Here is a 13946-nt window from a genome sequence, read left to right as displayed (position 1 = left end):
TTTATTTTATAAAACTAAAATAAGATTGAATGACCCAATTCCTGCAAGATATTGAGTGCCTTGTACCAGGTACTAAGCACCCTCCACTTCCAGGGAAGCCAAAAGGAGATTAAGTCTGTCAGGACTTCATAGGAGGCAAACATCTTGCAGGATCCAGACCAAAGGTAGCTACGCCAAGACAGAAATATTGGCAAACAAATATGAAGCCTATATTTAGAAAAAATGGACAATGCTAATGTTGCCATTAGGTTTGTTAACTGCTGAACTACAAGAACAAGAAAACAGCTTTAACTGCTATTAAGAGTCTTCACGGCATTTCACTTAATGTTCAGTATTTTGCATGGAAGGGTAAGAACATTCTGTCAAATGGCATATTAAACAAAGCTTATGTCAATTATAGTAGTTTAACATTCTTGGCAATCATTTATTCTCTATAGTTTTACACACAGAAAGCCCATGATTTGGAAGCCCAACTGCCCAATTTCACTTTTTGTAAAAGAGTGTTTATGAAAGGTTCTGGAGTGATAGCCTAGAAACTGAAGTCTGCTATCCAGAAAGCAAGTACTCCATATACAGTTGTGATAAAACATTCTCCATATTCTCTTTCCAACTCGCTTGAATCTTCGTCTGGAGGATCTACCTTCAGTTTGGTGGTTGCAGGAGAGTAGTTAGTCATGTACTCTTCATAACAGCAAAATCACAGCAATGAAAGGTAGAGTGCAAACTATTTTTGAAGTGTTTTTTTCACAAAGAAATGGCTACTTTTTTTATATACAGTTGCTTTTATACAAAAGTTAAAATGCACTGAAATGTATCCGTGATTCACAAAAGCAGCATGTGTTAAGGCATAAGCCAAATGCTAACTACCTGGGGCTAAGAAGAAGTTTACCATCACACCATTGGGCCACCTTTTTCTGATTCTGAAGGATCTTTTGACCTGACTGAATGAGAAGGATGCAGATACCACCGCCACTCCTACAGCCGAACCCTACACAACACCTTGGATGTAAGTTTTAAGATTCCTGATACTCTATCCCTTCTGTGACATTATTTTATTCTCTCTCACACCTATCCTTCTTTGGGCTTCTGTCTAACCAACTTTTAAATTAGCCGAGCTCCATATTATCACTCTGATCAGCACAGCAGGCTAAAGCAGTGTAAGCAACCTTACCCCACTATGAAGAAGGACCAAACCCAAACTGGGGAATTGAGGTGGGTACAGATGTTAAAGCACACCTGTTGAAGACTGACCTGACTATACGCTATAGCTTGCTTGCATCACATCAACAAAGTAAGCATTAGGGAGAGAGAAGTCTTTTTTCTTTCATTGCTGCCCTTTTCTCCCTCTTGTATGTCTGTCTCAATAGCAGGAACAACAACAGTTGTGCCAAAAATCCACCAGTGAATCAATTCTTTCTTCTCACTAAGAAAGTCTTCTGGTAGCCGCAGGAGACACTTCCTCTGAAGGACTTGGCTGAACTTAAATGAAAAATTTTCCAAAACGAATGACCACTTAATTTCTAAATTTCAAGTACTTTAAAGTTTGTTTTGGTTTTCTACGTGTGCTTAATAAATGTAACAGATTTCTATGGAATGGTTACTAGAAGAAGTAGAAGACCAGTGTCAGTATAAACAGATCTTGAACCAAAATTAGCTGATTAATGTTATAATAGTAAGGGAAGGATTCTAATAACATCTTAACACTTTTGAGCATGACAACACAACAGAATCCCACAGACTGCGCCATTGTTGCATCCTCATCCTTTTTCATTGGGTAGTCTTATTTGTCACACAGGTTCAACTACTACCTCTCTGTGGAAGGGTCTTAAATTTACCTAGTCTGGTAATGTGACAAAACTTCACAAAACAGCTCTTTTTTTTTTTTTTTACACAAACAAAAGAAAATCCAATAACTCCATAAACTAAGTTATTCGCAGAAAGATTCAGAGTATGTTACTCAGATTAAGCTTACAATTTATTTCATCACTACTACTTTGGGTTCCTCTTTATTATCCTTTGGGTCTGATTTTCTGCTCTCATATTTATCCAGCAAATGTTTTATGGATTTAGTGGCTTCTGGATTTAGTGTTCCAAAACAGAATTTATCAGAATTTATCAGCTCTGCATGTTATAGCAAAAGTTGCCTTGCTAGCAAACTCCTTTTTGATTGTAAGAATCTCTCTTCATCTGCTTTGAATTTTAGAATTTGAAAGATAAGGATTGGTCCCTGTGTAGTTTTTCACCAAGCAGCAAAATAAAAGAAGGGAAAAGGAGGTACATTTTGTGGGAAGAGAGTTAGCTAAAATTATAAAATCAGTTATAGAATCTCACACAACTCTCATTGGCAGCTAAGACACATTTGAAGTCAAATCTCCACAGGGAAACATCAAATGAATTTATCCATTATGCCCTCTCAATTGCCATCTTTTCTGTTTGTTTTACCCAGGTATTTCCTCTCATTCTCCACAACACACACACAAAATATTGCCCTTCTTAAAGCACTTTTCTTTAACAAGAAAAAAAATGTTTACTTTCCAAATGAATCAAAATTCAGCTACTTTGCAATGAGGACACAGTCTCACCTGGAGCGTTCGGTTGACATTGTACTAGATGAGACACCTGAGATACAGCCCAGCCAAACTTCTCATCACTAGATCACTACAGGTCAGCGTTAATTCCCAGTGAGCCATTCCAGGGGAGGTGGCAGCATGAAGCTTCGTTGGTCAACATTAAGTCCTATTATTCAGCATGAATGCCCAGCAGTCCATAATCTCATTGTGCCTAGTTTGATTCCTTGATGTCCTCTGATATTTGGCACTACAGCAACCTAGATCAGGGATCTGGAGAACCTAGAGTTTTATTCAGTATAATTTCTGTGCTTTGAAGGTTAGAAGCTTCCATATTCTGTGCTCCATTTGTTAAGGTGTCTATGCTGGAGGCTGAGTTCCTACTCTATGTACGTCTACAAGCTCTGCCATGACTACGTATTGACTCCTCACCACCACCACAACAACAAAAAATAGGCAATATGTAGGTCTGTGCAGTAGGGTGCACTGGTAAACCAATTCGCTAACAGATATGAGGCAGCATTGTCATATGAGGTCTTCCGTTTTCCACAAATTAGGATGCTTCACTGCTGAGAGGTTTTTGCAAGGTTTCATTATTACAATGCCATTGTCCTGAAAGACATGGAGTTCCCGGGGTAAACAGTTTCCAAAGCATCAAAAGACCAGGGCTTTTGTGACTCAAAAAACCCCACAATGCCCTGAAGGTTGCAGAAGCCAGACTTCATGGCGCACACAGCTCAGAAATCCAGAGCTGAGAGGGCTTCCTCTAGGAAAAGACACCCGCCCCATCCCAAGCTACACAACTCCGCCAATAGATAGCTGCCACGGCACTAGAAGAGGGAGGAATTATGCTCAGAAAGTCACAGAATTCTCATTTTTCAAGAGGGAGGATGAGGTTACTGAGGGACAAACTAACCCAGCGATGAAATTCCTCAAACATGGAGACTCAGAGTGGTTTAAAGATCTGATACACAGAGATACAAAGGCTTGCAGAACACTGGAGTCTCAATGGAAGGTAATTTGCTCAGCACTGAGCTCCCTAAGCGCTAGGCACTGCCATCATGGTGTTTTCAATGTAAATGAGCATCTCTGGAACATTGGTGCCAATCCACATCATCTATCTCAGTCTTCGGTGCCAGTGATCGTTGATATTTAGGCTATTTGGTGTATTAATGGTGTATTCCCATACCTGAGCAATTCTTTTTAGGTGCTAATTCTGAGAAACTGTCCAAGATTGAGATGTCAGTAGAGGTGGTTTTGGAACAAACTGAAAATTAAACAGTAATAAGTCACCAGGGCCAAATGGTATTCACTCAAGAGTTCTGAAGGAATTCAAATATGAAACTTGCAAAATTACTAACTGTGATATGTAACCTATCATTTAAATCAGCCTCAGTACCAGATGACTGGAGGGTAGCTAATGTAATGCCAATTTTTCCAAAAAGGCTCCAGAGGCGATCCTGGCACTTACAGGCCAGTAAGCCTAACTTCAGTACCAGGCAAATTGGTTGAAACTATAATAAAGAACAGAACTATCCGACACATAGGATTAACACGATATATTGGGGAACGAGTCAATGCAGCTTTTGTAAAAGGAAATAAACAGATTAAATACAAACTAAAAAGTTTTATGTCCGACTAGAAGCCAGGGAACTTATCCTATAAAGGATACCAGGCATCTACCTCAAGTTGGATGGGCAATGAAAGCCAGAGCTGCAGTAGTTGGAAACTGTTGTACAACTCCAGGAGGGAGATCCTTCATTGGCTGCAGTCAGACAGGAACAGACTACAGTATTTCAAGACCTCTAAAATACCTGTAGCATTTTCAGAGAGGGTTGAGGAAGGGTTGACTCAGAGAACCAAAGGCTTATAGAATTTAGGGAGTTCTCATTTGATTCATACTGTAGGCACAAAACCCACAAGGGAGAATCCTGTAACAATATCTTTAAAGGAATTTAATTTCTCCCCCCAACACCATCCTTCATTCTCTCTTACTTTGGCTACCAAGGTGATGTTTTGAAAAGGACCACGCTTATTTTATGTTGCATCCTCTTCTCCTGGCATCCCCAAAGAAAGAAAACCCAAACACAGAACATACCAAAAAAAATGAGGTTTAATCTTATGGATAGAAAAAAAAGTTTTTGTGGGCTTGTGGGCTGTTAGCTAATTTATTTTATTAATAAAATAAAACTAAAATCATAACAAAACCCCTTCTTGGATTCCTTAACAATTAGATGTTTCCCAGCATATGATAAGAGAAGCTGACATATGTTAGATTGGAACAGTTAGATAAATGCAATAGATAAATTGTGACATGGGCTATCTACAGGATGTTTGAAGAAAGGATGCTAAGGGCCAGATGCCTCCTCCACTTCCAGAAACAGTAGGCCCGTGATGGGAGGCTTCTCATAGCCACTCTACCCCACAGAAACACCTGCCTTTGACTTCCTCCCTATCACATTAAGCACCTTTTATAGAAAGAAAAAAAATGGGAAAATAAAACACACCTATACAAATACATTGTTAAACAGACACTCAATTTAGTTACAAAAATTCTAAAATATAAACCTATATCAGCTTGTTTCTTCTGACTCGTCAGACAACAATGCAAGAGCTTCTCAGGGCAAAGTGCTGCTAGAAAATCCAAATCTGTGTCTGTTTACAGTTAAGCCCCCCAGATGCCTTCAGTCCAGTCCTGTCAGGCTTTTGAAGTCCAAGTACATGAACATCCAGTGCAGTTTATTCAAAAACCAAACCTATTCCTTCCAAATACCAGTTCTGACTAATGTTTTTTCCTGTCCCCAAATATATAGGCATATTAGACAATATTCTCTTGAAGTTTCTACTTCCAAATGTCTTCTCTCAATAAGTTCCATACACAAAGGATATACATCTTCTTCGCCTTCATGTCTTGCATTAGTATCCTTAATGATTCTCAGATACCACTTTTAAGCAAGCCAAGCATTTCAGATCCTGTTAATTGGGTGACCTCTCCTAGCTGTATTTCTCAGACTAAACAGTAAAATATGATGCTTATTTTCCCCCAACACTACAGTTTATTCAGATAAAAATAAATCATGTAAGAGCCACATATATCATTTAGGTAAAGGCAGACAGAATTAAAATCGGATATACTGTCATTACTTGCGACAACCTGCTGTACAATTTTAATAAGGTCTTGAAAAAGATGTGGCACTTTCTCCTTGGCTTTTGTATAGAAATACTATAATTCTACATAGGCTATGATCCTGCAGTACTCAGCCAGGCAAAATTCTCACTGAAGTCAGAGAGAGGAATGCGGGTCAGGCCCATCACTCTGTTGGAGTGCTGGTCCAAAAGGCAATAGTTGTAAGGTAAGCCATAGTATGCAACTAATCAATCAACGCAATTTGCACACTAGATTCGTATTAGTTTCTGCTTTGGGGATTATTCATGTCACCCTCCCACAAACAACAGAAACTGGACTTTCTGCAGGAAAGAAGTGTAGGCCAGGGCAGTGGAAGAGGTGAAATCCAAGTCCTTATCAACTTATCAGTGTGCACTGCAGCTCCCTGCGGCCATTGCTTTGGCCTACAAGTTGAAGAAGCTTCTGTTGCCTGCCTCCAAAATGTATGTGGGCAATAGAGCCGTAGGCTCCAAATAGCGGCAGAGTCCATAGCCCTTCCCATCCACAATACCACCCTGGGTGTCATCCGCCTCATGGGGAAACGGTCTGTGCCACCACTCTGCTAGTGGTCACAGCTTCACTGCAGGACTTTAGAGTGACGGTGATGGCACTGCACAAGCCCCAAGCACCAGAATGAATTTCATCTTCTTTACTTATCTGAATGAAAGAGAATTAAAGTCAACTTAAGAATGGGGAGGGAAAAGGCATGATTACACTCAAAAATAGTGCCAAATTAAAAACATGCTTGAAAATGCAATGTGATGTAAACAAGTGGGGACATCCTTCAGGTTATTTCTTGAAGAAAGATCCATAAAAAAAAAAATCAGTATTACAACCACCAACCAAAAGGATATTTTGTTTTAAGTTGCACTATGTGTTCATGTGACCCTCTTCTCGGATAAGCTAAAACCTCTCTCTAAGCATCATAACCACAGAACAATTTAAAGAAGCCATCTTTGTATTTCACAGCAAATAAACCTCCCCCCCCCCCATTTTAACTATAATTGTAATGCAATGTAAACTGACAATTTTTGGTTCAGATTAAGCTTCCTAATATTACCCAAAACGTTTCACTATTTTGAATGGGGAAAAAAGTTTTTTGGAACCATAGCAACACTAATTTCTGGTATTTATATAACAAGTACAATAAATGAAAAAAATTCTATAGATTAAAATGTCTATCTTCTATGAAAATTATTTTCAAACCAAATGTTATTTAAAAAATAGAAAAATTCAGCATTTGAGAACTCTAACTCTATGACTTCCTGTACATCTAAACTGAATATATGTAATTCATGCATTCTTAAAGGCCTGCTTATATAGGTCAAGGTTGCCAGATCCATTGCTTTGTATATTATAGTTTAAAGAATGCTCTAAATTCAAGGTTTTTAACTTTTTAATCTATGGGTGAAAACTTCTCATAAACTCAGATTAATGCCTGCTAATGCACTGAAGAAAGAAAAACGAAAACCTTCCTCCCACTATAAAAACAAAATAGTGTGGCCTCTGTTTCTTTTCTGATAAGAGTCTTAAATACCAAACAGTTAACTGCATAATAACATTTACTGGCAGCCAGGCAGCCTGCTTAGCAGATATATAAAGCAGGTAAAAGGAGAAAAAGTTAATTTCTTGGCTGAATGATTCCATCGGTAGCTATAGGGCAAACTAGAAAGTCTTTTAGTAAAGTAGCAGTTGATTCTTCTATCAATCTGCAGCACACATACTCTTCCAAGGAATGCATTAAATATGAAAATCATATCCCGTTATCATCTGTTTCCAGCTTTCAGCCCAGTAAGCTTTTCTTAATGAATGCTGTAGCCTAAGGGACAAGCATGCTGTTGGCTTTTCTGAATAATGGAGTGATTCTACCATTTTTGCTTATTACAATATCGACTAGCTGAGGGGGTTTCACACATAGTCACAAGTGACTACTCTTGCCAGCATGCTCCAAGTTATTACAAGATGTTTTTAGACATTTCATCTAAAAGAGCTTTACTGCTTTTAGTGAAGAAAACAGCTATGGTCTTGAACTGTATCATTTATACGGAGATAGGAGGAGGGATTAGAAGCCTGCATTACTGCAGATATAGAGCAGAATATATTTAAGTATTCCTTGTCAGTCTTTTTGTCTGTTGCTTAGATATGCAATCTTTTTTTTTTTTGCTTCTCCTGAGAAAAGGTCAAAATGTACAAAATTATGAATATGACAAATCAATTACTACATTGTGTACTTTCATTAAGAATATTTTTCAGAGGTTAACATTGTTTTCACAATCTTTGGTATTAAAATATAAAAATATCAGCTGACCAGAAACAAACAAACATCGGTCTTTTTCTTCAGTCTATTATGGTTCTCTTTTTACCCGGATAAAAATATTAGCGCAATTTTTTCAATTAATCTACTTGATTTTGTTGTTAAAGCACTGTTTCACAATATAAATGATATGGCAAAAATTCCACACTAAAAAGGCATTTTGCAACAACCACCATTTACTGAATGGTACACCTTAGAGGAAAACACCTAAGTGTTCTTCAAGTGACAAAATATATATAGTTTTCCACTTATTTTCCATTACCTGCTCATTGTTATCTTCTTTGTCACCTTTTATTGGCATGCTATTCTTCTGAAGTGACAGCATACTTTTAATTTCTCCTTCATATTGTACCTACATATAAACAGACCCATCATATAAATGATTTATGTATTATAAAAATGTAGTCATACATATACACACAGATCAACAAATACTTATATGGCACAATTTGTACAGTAATCAAAGAAATCAAGGGCATAAAAGTAATGAACTGGAATCTACTAAGATTTGTTATTCACAAAGATATAATCTTATCTGAGAAAAATAAAGATGTTTATAACAGCTCATAAGAAAACATCCAAAGACACCATTCCTTTCGAAATATGTTTTAGTTTCCAGGAAAAACATGTTGTATGTGGCTTGTGCATCCTCTTGTGGGTTTTCATGTTTTCACTCGTTTCGTGATTCTAAAGAGTAAGAACAACTTGTGGACTCAGACATTTATTCATCATGTTTTTTTATAATTCCAGATTATTTTGGCTATATCTACATAATGACTTAGCTGCTTTGCGGTGAAATGCTGAGCTTTAAATTTTGTATTGGTTTCTGTAAGTCAGTTTACAATCCGCTGAGCTATTCGAACGAGAAAATATACTGCAGATGTTACAAAGAGCAACACAGCATGAAAAAAACAACTTGCTCTAGTGTTACTAACAAAGAACTACATAAAAATGTCTTCTCCTCCACTACATTGTTTAATTGACCAAAAGTAATGCAGTCATAGAAGGACTATTGCTTAAAAGCTAAGCATATACAGCACCTATAATTAGTACTGTATGATCGTAATTGTAAACCTTAAGAACAGATTACACTGGTCCTGAGTGGGTGCACTTCACTATGTATTTGGAATCGGGTAGTATACAGGGAGAAATACATCTGATAACTAATCAACGTGGACAGCTCTGTACTTTAATTCTCAATCTGCATATATAAAGTGTTATTTTCCAGATACATTTGTTCATAAAATTTGAAATAACACAAGGAAAAAAAGTCTATATTCAACCAAGCATTTTACACCTGGTGCTCAAAACGGATGAAATGTTTAACTACTCAGTTTTCCCAAAAGCTTAAATAAATTATTTCAGTTAAGCTTCCAAAAATTATTGAACAAACTGCAGGAGTACATGGAAACAAGTTAAGCTTTTTTGGTAAAGAAAAGTAGTTGGTAACAATAGCCATTTAATACGCTGTACGTGGAGTTAAGCGAATTCACTCCTAAGGGCATTCTCTCGCCACCAAAAAAAGTGTTAAAAATTAATAACTTAATTTGTGCCTGCACGTCATTACCAGTTTGAATGATTACTATTTTCTATTTCAATACTATTTGAATGATTACTATTTAATTCTCTATTAATCCATTTAATCCTGAAAATTGCCACAAATAGGAAATCAGACAGTGGAATCATTCCAACAGTATTGCACAAGGGCTCTATGAGCTGTGCTTTGTCCAAGGAGCTGAGTAAAAATGGCACCAACCCAGTAAAAAAATGAAATGATGGTATAAGAACTTCTAAATAGGAGTACCGAAGACATCACGTACAGAACAGTATATAGAGTAATTGGGGCCCACATCAGTTCATTTACAACATTTCTCTACTTATACTGGACCCACTTTAAAAAATAAAATAAACAACCCAATATCATAATGTGTATCACATTTTGTTTATAAGGACACACTGAATAATGCACCAGTCTGAAGGATATCTATATCCTTAGGTGCCAATCTTGCCTGTCCCAACAACAGGTGCATACAGTCTGTAGGCAGAGCTGTTAACAGTTCTACTCTGCAGAAGAGGTATGGTGCAAGTCAGCCCATGCAAGGAGTTAGAAACCAAGCATGCTCCACAAGACACCACCTACAGCAATGCATAGGTGGGATTTGGGGCATAGCTAACAGATCTCCAGCTATGTGGGGAAAGAATGTTCTGCAGCTGCAGCTCACAGACTTAAAAAAAAGTTAACAGATATAAGCCAGAGGTAGCTATGAAAAAACGTTATTAGGATGGGGATGCAGGCATAGGATGTTAGCAGCATGCCCTGACTTATTAAAGTGGAAGTCAATTGCCACCTATGAACACATCCTAAATTTCCTCCAAAGACCCTCTCTGCCTCTGAAGAATTTTATATAGGTGGGTCAGCCACTAGAACCTGAAAATTATTCTTTCTATAAACTGAAGTCACTGCCACCAGGAAAATGACCTTCCGAATCAGAAATTTAAGTGCAAAGGTATTGGAGTTGAAAAGGAATTTTCATCAGCATGAAAAATTCTAATCAAACCATTTCAAAAATGATATAGCCAAAATAGAGGGTGTTCCAAAAGAGGCAACAAGAATGATTAGAGGGATGGAAAACTTCCATATGAAAAGAGAATACAAAGCTTTACCTTAAGATTAATAGGCCAAAGTGTGACAAATGTATAAAAAGTAAGGAATAGTATAGAGAAGGCAGATCAGGCATTGCTAATCACCCTTTTTATAATGTAAAAACAAGGGGGCATCAAATGAAATGAAAGGAAGCAAATTTTTAAAAGTGATTACAAAGAAATACATTTTTACACAGTGTAAAATTACCGAGTGGGACTTTTTGCCACAAAAAGCTTTTCTTTGATAAACAAAAAAACAAAACCTTTTCAGGGTTGTTTATTTTTTTTTGACAAAAAATCAAAAAAATTCATAAAATATTGAGCAGACTGGTAATTATGATGATGATGCATAATTACGGCCTCAGTAGATTATAGAATCATAGGACTTGAAGGGGCTTTGAAAGGTCATCTAGTCCACTCCCCTGGACTCATGGCAGGACTAGGTATTATCTTCTAGACCATCCCTGACTGGTGTTTGTCTAACCTGCTCTTAAAAGTAACCAATGATAGAGATTCCACAACCTCCCTAGACAATTTATTCCAGTGCTTAACCACTCTGATAGTTAGGAAGTTTTCCTAATGGCGAACCTAAACCTCCCTTGCTGCAATTCAAGCCCATTGCTTCTTGTCCTATCCTAAGAGGTTAAGAAGAACAATTTTTCTACCTCCTCCTTGTAACAACCTTTTATGTACTTTAAAACTGTTATGTCCCCTCTCAGTCTTCTCTTTTCCAGACTAAACACACACAGTTTTTTCAATCTTCCCTCATAAATCATGTTTTTTAGGCCTTTAATCATTTTTGTTGCTCTTCTCTGGACTCTCTCCAATTTGTCCACATCCTTCCTGAAATGTGGCACCCAGAACTGGACAATGCTCCAGTTGAGACCTAATTAGAGCGGAAGAATTACTTCTTGTGTCTTACTTACAACACTCCTGCTAATACATCCCAAAATGGTGTTCGCTTTTTTTGCAACAGTGTTACACTCTTGACTCATATTTACCTTGTGGTCCACTATGACCCCCAGATTCCTTTCCACAGTATTCCTTCCTAGGCAGTCATTTCCCATTCTGTATGTGTGCAACTGATTATTCCTTCCTAAGTGGAGTATGTTGTGTTTATCCTTATTGAATTTTATCCTATTTACTTCAGACCATTTCTCCAGTTTGTCCAGATCATTTTGAATTATAACCCTATCCTCCAAAGCACTTCCAACCCCTCCCAGTTTGGTATCATCCGTAAACTTTATAAGTGTACTCTCTATGCCATCATCTAAATCACTGATGAAGATACTGAACAGAACGGATCCCTGCAGGACCCCACTTGTTATACCCTTCCAGCGTGACTGTGAACCACTGATAACTACTCTCTGGGAACAGTTTTCCAACCAGTTATGCACCCACCTTATAGTAGTTCCATCTAGGTTGCATTTCCCTAGTTTTTTTATAAGAAGGTCATGCAAGACAGTATCAAAAGCTTTAGTAAAGTCAAGATATAGCACGTCTACTGCTCTTCCCCCCCCCCACCCCCACTACCCCACAAGGCTTGTTACCCTGTCAAAGAAAGCTATCAGGTTGGTTTGACAAGATTTGTTCTTGACAAATTCATGCTGACTGTTACTTATCACCTTATTATCTTCTAGATGTTCGCAAATTGATTGCTTAATTATTTGCTCCATTATCTTTCCGGGTTTAAAATTTAAGATGACTGGTCTGTAATTCCCTGGGTTGTCCTTATTTCCCTTTTTATAGATTGGCACTCTATTCGCCCTTTTCCAGTCTTCTGGGATCTCTCCCATCTTCCATGACTTTTCAAAGATAATCGCTAATGGCTCAGATATCTCCTCAGATGTCACATAAGTATTGCTTAATAAATCAACTAAAATTAATGTAGTACTATTTCTTATTAAAGATAGTTATTAGATTTCAGCTTTTCCAAATTGCTCAGGACTGGATATTAAGACAATATGTTAGAAACAGCACCGATCAATATACCTAAAGAGCAAGGATTTTTACTTCCATTGGCTCATTTAGTGTAGATCTGGAAGTATTTCAGTTGCAAAGTTACCATTTTTAAAAACGAAATACCCTCCATTATATATACACAGTTAAAAAGTTCTTTCTGTCTGCATGTGCGGTATGTTATTTACAGTTCTGATCCATTTCATTACAAACATTTCATTAAGATAAAAACAGAAATATTCATGCATTCATTTACTTTACTGTAAGGCATAAGATGGATCATCATTGCTATTTTACTAAGAGCAATGCAATCTTAATAATCATTCAACCTATACAAAGAGCAAATATTAAAAATACACAATTACAATAAAAAATCAGGGAGAGGAAAAAAAGGAACCCCACCACAACTACATACACCCAAACCAATTGGACTACATAAGAAAAAGTAAAAATCTACTTGAGTTTGTGAATGGAGGAGATTGGCAGCCAAGTGGATTCATCAAATTTTTATTTAAATTTGAAAAAAAAATATGGAGATTCTGGGGCTTATGTACAACCGATCTTTCTTTCTCAGAGTACTCATGAAGTGAGTATTACACATTATTTTTATTCCTACAAGCATAAAGTTTTTTCATTACCATAAAAACTTTAGGGTCAGAGGAGTTGTACGTCCATTACCTTCCATAATAAGTTACTGATGACCAAAATGACACAGCCTTGGGGCATCATGTGAGCCAGCAACCAATAATGCAAATAGTAATGATATCAAAAGCAGAACAGGCTTAAGCGCTAGTTTCATAATCTCCTTCATACTAAGAAAATGTCTCTTTATAAAACTGGCATAATTTGGTTACATTACATTCAGTGAGATCACCAATGAGTTCTTTTGCGTAATCAGGGCTGCAAACACAGCTGGTAAGGGGTCTGACTGGGGAGAGAGGCTGGGAGATATCATATTTCTTTTTGATTCTACATGAAACAGCACTCAAAGATGAGATTAAAAAGTATAAATTCTACAAGTTTCTGGTTCCACTTAATCTGGACATTTGATGCTAAAATGTTCCTATTAGTTCACTTTCCATCTATACTCAAAGTACATGAGGTAAAGCATCCCACGGGGCTATTTCCCTACATTTATCACCCCAATAGCAAAGTTTATAGTTCTCATCAACTTTGGAAAAGTGTGGTTTCTTCTGAATCACATTTCTCTGTTGCTGTGCCTGCCATCAAAATGTTAGCACAGAACTGGCTTTTAATGAAAAAATTATGGCATTATAACCAACAAGAATGAAGCATG

The 13946-nt window shown here is 37.2% G+C and overlaps 1 protein-coding gene across 4 annotated transcripts in view; it reads right to left on the bottom strand.

Moving 5' to 3' along the window:
- Window positions 1-13946, bottom strand: part of KIZ (kizuna centrosomal protein) — a 90967-nt gene that overhangs the window by 58285 nt on the left and 18736 nt on the right. For 3 of the 4 annotated variants that reach the window (XR_010599990.1, XM_065589838.1, XM_024110685.3), the window contains exon 4: window positions 8310-8399. The exons of the other annotated variant lie outside the window; for it this stretch is intronic. Coding sequence is in view for 2 of the 3 variants with exons in the window: in XM_065589838.1 (XP_065445910.1) it covers window positions 8310-8399 (90 nt within the window). In the remaining variant the exon portion in view is untranslated. The remainder of the gene's footprint in view (window positions 1-8309; window positions 8400-13946) is intronic. 4 annotated transcript variants of the gene reach the window in all.

The sequence above is a fragment of the Chrysemys picta genome, chromosome 3 (genome assembly GCF_011386835.1).
Source record: "Chrysemys picta bellii isolate R12L10 chromosome 3, ASM1138683v2, whole genome shotgun sequence".
Lineage (NCBI taxonomy): Eukaryota > Metazoa > Chordata > Testudines > Emydidae > Chrysemys > Chrysemys picta.
This window is presented reverse-complemented; position numbering and strand designations above follow the sequence as displayed.